This window comes from Diadema antillarum, unplaced genomic scaffold, assembly GCF_040938485.1.
Source record: "Diadema antillarum isolate AM-2024a unplaced genomic scaffold, OU_Dant_1.0 seq00000701_RagTag, whole genome shotgun sequence".
Taxonomy (NCBI): Eukaryota; Metazoa; Echinodermata; class Echinoidea; order Diadematoida; family Diadematidae; genus Diadema; species Diadema antillarum.
This window is the reverse complement of record NW_027271606.1, coordinates 348,518-352,779: the sequence shown is the minus strand read 5'-3', so window position 1 is coordinate 352,779 and position 4,262 is coordinate 348,518. Positions and strand designations below refer to the sequence as shown.

General features: G+C 46.8%; 1 protein-coding gene across 1 annotated transcript; it reads right to left on the bottom strand.

Annotated features, from left to right (window-relative positions):
• Positions 1–1,000: 1,000 nt before the first annotated feature.
• Positions 1,001–1,966, bottom strand: LOC139737719 (uncharacterized). The gene has a single exon (XM_071648394.1). The coding sequence runs from the start codon at positions 1,964–1,966 to the stop codon at positions 1,001–1,003; it is 966 nt and encodes a 321-aa protein (XP_071504495.1).
• Positions 1,967–4,262: the final 2,296 nt, after the last annotated feature.

Genomic DNA, 4,262 nt, shown 5'->3' with positions numbered 1-4,262 from the left:
TCTATATATGCATAAACGAATGTGAGGCCACGAAGAACTTGGTCAATAAACCGCTGAAATGTCTGAGCTGCGTTGCGTAACCCAAATGGCATACGCAAAAACTCGAATAGGCCAAATGGTGTGCTAATCGCAGTTTTGCAAATGTCATCAGTCTCTACTGGGATCTGATGATACGCCCTTACCAAGTCTATTTTCGAGAAAACGCGCTTGCCGTGCAAATTCGAGGCGAAGTCCTGAATGTGAGGGACGGGGTAACGGTCGGGGATAGTTGCCTTATTCAAGGCGCGATAGTCTCCGCACGGCCGCCAATCCCCTTCAGTGCGTTTGGGCACCATGTGTAAAGGTGACGACCACGGGCTGTTGGACGGCCGCACAATGCCGAGCTCGAGCATGTGTTCGAACTCGCGTTTGGCCACGGCTAGTCGGTCAGCTGTCAGTCGTCGTGGTTGTGCACTAACGGGTGGTCCCTTTGTCTCGATATGGTGTGTGATGTTATGTCGAACGTCGCTCTCTTTGTATACCGGTTTGGTTATGTCACTGAAGTCGGTCGTAAGCATGCATCGGTATGGGTCGTTGTCATCGTCGGCTGTCATATGTAAGCCGACGGGGTTGAGTCCGACGTTAACCGCAGTCTGTCCTGTGACATGCAAGTTTGTTACTGTGTCTATCAGTCGTCGTTGTTGGACATCGACCAAAAAGTGGAAGTGATGCAAGAAATCGGCACCGAGTATCGGTGTAGCCACATCGGCAATTATGAAAACCCATCTAAAATTACGGCGCAAACCCAAATCTAATGTTAATGAACGTTGGCCATATGTGGCTATTTGGGAGCTGTTTGCGGCTCGCAAGTGATAAGAGGATGGATACTTTCGCTCATGTTTGCCGGGTGGGAACACCGACACTGCGGCACCAGTGTCGATCAAAAATTGCTGTTGCGTATTGTTGTCAGTGACGTAGAAGAGGCGACTGTTGCTATGGGAACCAGTCGGGGTCGTCGCGCCTACCCGCTGGTCACGTCGTTTCCCTTGTACGAACAAGGTTGAGTGCATCGATGTGCGTTTGCACCAAATCGGTAGTGGTAAAAGCATAGCTGCTGTGTATTAGCTCCGGGCTGATCACTTGACGCTGCCGCCGCAGCGTTCGCTCCTTGGCTTTGCTGGCCGTGCTGGCCGTTGTGTTGCGAGGGGGTCTTAGCGCCCCTGCCTGCCGTGCTACGGCTGCGACTACGTCCCCGCTGCTGCATCTTTTTGACGCTAAACGTCAGATCAATCAACGCACGCTTTACTTCGGCAAGCTCGCTCGTTAGCTGTGCCAACGTCGCTGGAGGCGTAACCCCTCTCGAATTTCCCCCACTACTGCTTACTGGTGCTATTATCGGAGGGCTAGCTGTCATTGTATTGACACCCGGTACGTGGGCATCAACGATCCGATCCGCGAGCTCGGCCAACTCCTGCAAAGTTAGGGCGTCAGAGGTTGATGCTAAAATTAGCCTGACGTTTTGGGGGAGTCTTTGCAGAAACAGCTGCTTCAGAATACCCTTTTCTAGCGTTTGATCGCCTACCAGCTGCTCCATTCTCCGCAGAAGCTGAGAAGGTTTACGATCGCCGAGTTCCTCCTCAGTTAGGAGTCGCTTAACGCGGCGCTGTTCAGATTCGGACATTCGTGCTATGAGAGTTTGTTTCAGTTTGGTATATTGGTTGGCAGACGGTGGGTTAACAATTAAGTCACGCACATCCTGCGCCACTTCGGGTGACAATGCGGCGATAACATAGGCGTATTTTGTCTCCTCTTTAGAAATGCCGCGCGTGCTAAACTGTGCCTCCGCTTGTGCGAACCAAATTTGGGGGTCGTTTGCCCAAAATGGGGGCAATTTGATAGAAACTGTGCCTATGAGTGAGCGTTCCTCGGGCTCTTTTGCAGGCGAGGCCGCTGGGGATAGAGTTTGCTCCGCACTGTCGGTAGCCATGGTTACAATCTCTTCACGCAAGAATAAAATCGCCTAACGAGGGCGCGAGGTCCTGACCGGAGTGTTATGTGGTATCGGTCACTGCCGCAGCAATTTGCTACTGAATACGAACTATTAGGCCCACAAACAATCGTGAATAATTTGCAAACTTAACAGACAGCAACATACATTACGTAAGCATAAGACAAAATTGCCAATCTATGTAGTATGAGCCTATATAGTAGCAAGAATATGCTCAGATAGTATGGTTCACACTAAGTGCGTGTGTGGTTGTCAACTACAACATGGGTATTATAAAGTCATATTATCAAATGGAGTGGAATCACACCTATTTTAGATCACGTCGGGGTCACCACTTTGTTGGAAGGTAGGCCTCGGGGCGTGTTGATGTGGCAAGATATTATTTTTGTTGTGTAACAAACTACACACCAAACACACTCTCGTCATACAGCCATATTCCAACGCCTTGAGTTATGACTCCACTCGACAATTACTAATTGTAATAACGGGCGTTGACAACAGAATACTTAAGTTTCAATACTATACACGCTTTATTGTCGTGTACATCATTATATCACACGCAGGTGATAATTATAGGGTATTTCCCCCAGAATATGAATATGGTTATTTACGACTCTCCATGAGCAATCACACCAAATTATATTTGGTCAAAACGTTTAAAAGGAGGTCTTAAAATTGAGGGGACATACATGTGATTATAATTATTAGGAGCGGTAATACAAATAAAAGGGTGCATAAGTTACGAACCACCGCGACAGTCCGAACAGAGTCCCTAGTCAGCTAGTCGCTTCCAGGGTGAAACAGCGGCCACGTCACTCTCCAAGGGGACCTGGATCGCGATCGCGAACTGCAGTGCGCACTGCCACGATGAACTCCGGGTCGAGATGCTGACGTGTACACGCACTGTCTGGAACGGGACCGGTGTTCGCCGCCTCGTCGTCGCCCGGCACTCACATCAATAGCGTTGACATCGATTGTTAAGGATGCGATCCCACTTGGAGATTCACAATAAATTTACGCTAATTCGTGGTGAGCTGGACATAGATGAAGTTCATCCTTAGTCATTGACGACGGGGTTGTCGATGGGAGGAGATGCGAGATGATGAGCTTTGATGCAAGCCTCATACAGCGTCCGCAAAAAAATATGACAGGAAGGCATCTCATCTTCGTAGTAACTGTTCCACAACTATTTAGAATTAATGTTGCTTGAAACATGCACCTCACCGATGTGGTGTATTGTATGAACTCCAAGAATTATAGTACAATGTAAAACTGACTCAATACGGGATGGACTTGACTCTGTAAAGTATAATATTACATCTCCCTTTTGTATCGGACGCAGGAGAGCGATGGTCTATGTCCATCTCCTTTGGAGGTTGAGGAGCCAGAGTGAGAGAAAAAGCTATGTCCACGGTTAATGTTAGGGAAAGGGGGCTACGTGGCAAGTATTATGGGCTAAGCCTACGTGTACCTTTTTACATAACCGTGGTCAAAGGACTGGTCAGCAAAAATTAGCTCTTTTGTTTCTTTTTGCCATCGGGGAGCGTCCGGAGAGAGTGACATGATTATACCGATAAAAATAGCTCCCTCTCTCGGCCGGTGACTTATTGGTAAACTAACGGGGTACGTGCTGCTACAAATCTCTTTGGTGTGATCATTTACCGCGCGCACACACCGCTACAGCACGCGTATGCCCCACCGTATGCTCGTGTATTAATTTGCCGCGCACGCACGCATCTCGACCTCCAAAACAGTCCAGTCTGGTTTGCCAAGTCTCCCCGAAATATTTCGGAAAAAATTGGCCCCACCCCCATCCCCTCATTCATTTCGAGCATCCTGATTGGTCGATGAGATCGCGTCCAGCAGGCAATTTGTGGGGATCGAAAAAAAGTCGATCGATCTCTAATCTTGTAGTCTTATCGCAAACAGGTATATTGCATGTAGCAATGTAACATACGTAGTTTACGCCAATATTTATATTAATCTCTACATATAATGATGGAATTTCAAAATTATTTTTCGTTTTATTAAAAATTGCTCAAATGATATATCTTAGAGATCGTAAGAGGAGAATGAAATTAGAACGTACATAAACCGTGCGTAAGATTAAGACTAACTTCTACTCGTTTCCATAACTGTTATAAATTGAATTATAAATATCACAATAACCAGCATTTTAAATCTATTTTTCGACAGAAAAAGTAATTTAAAATTTACAAATAAATAAATTGATAAATACGTGTAGAACAGATATTCGCCCATTTAAAGCATCGTG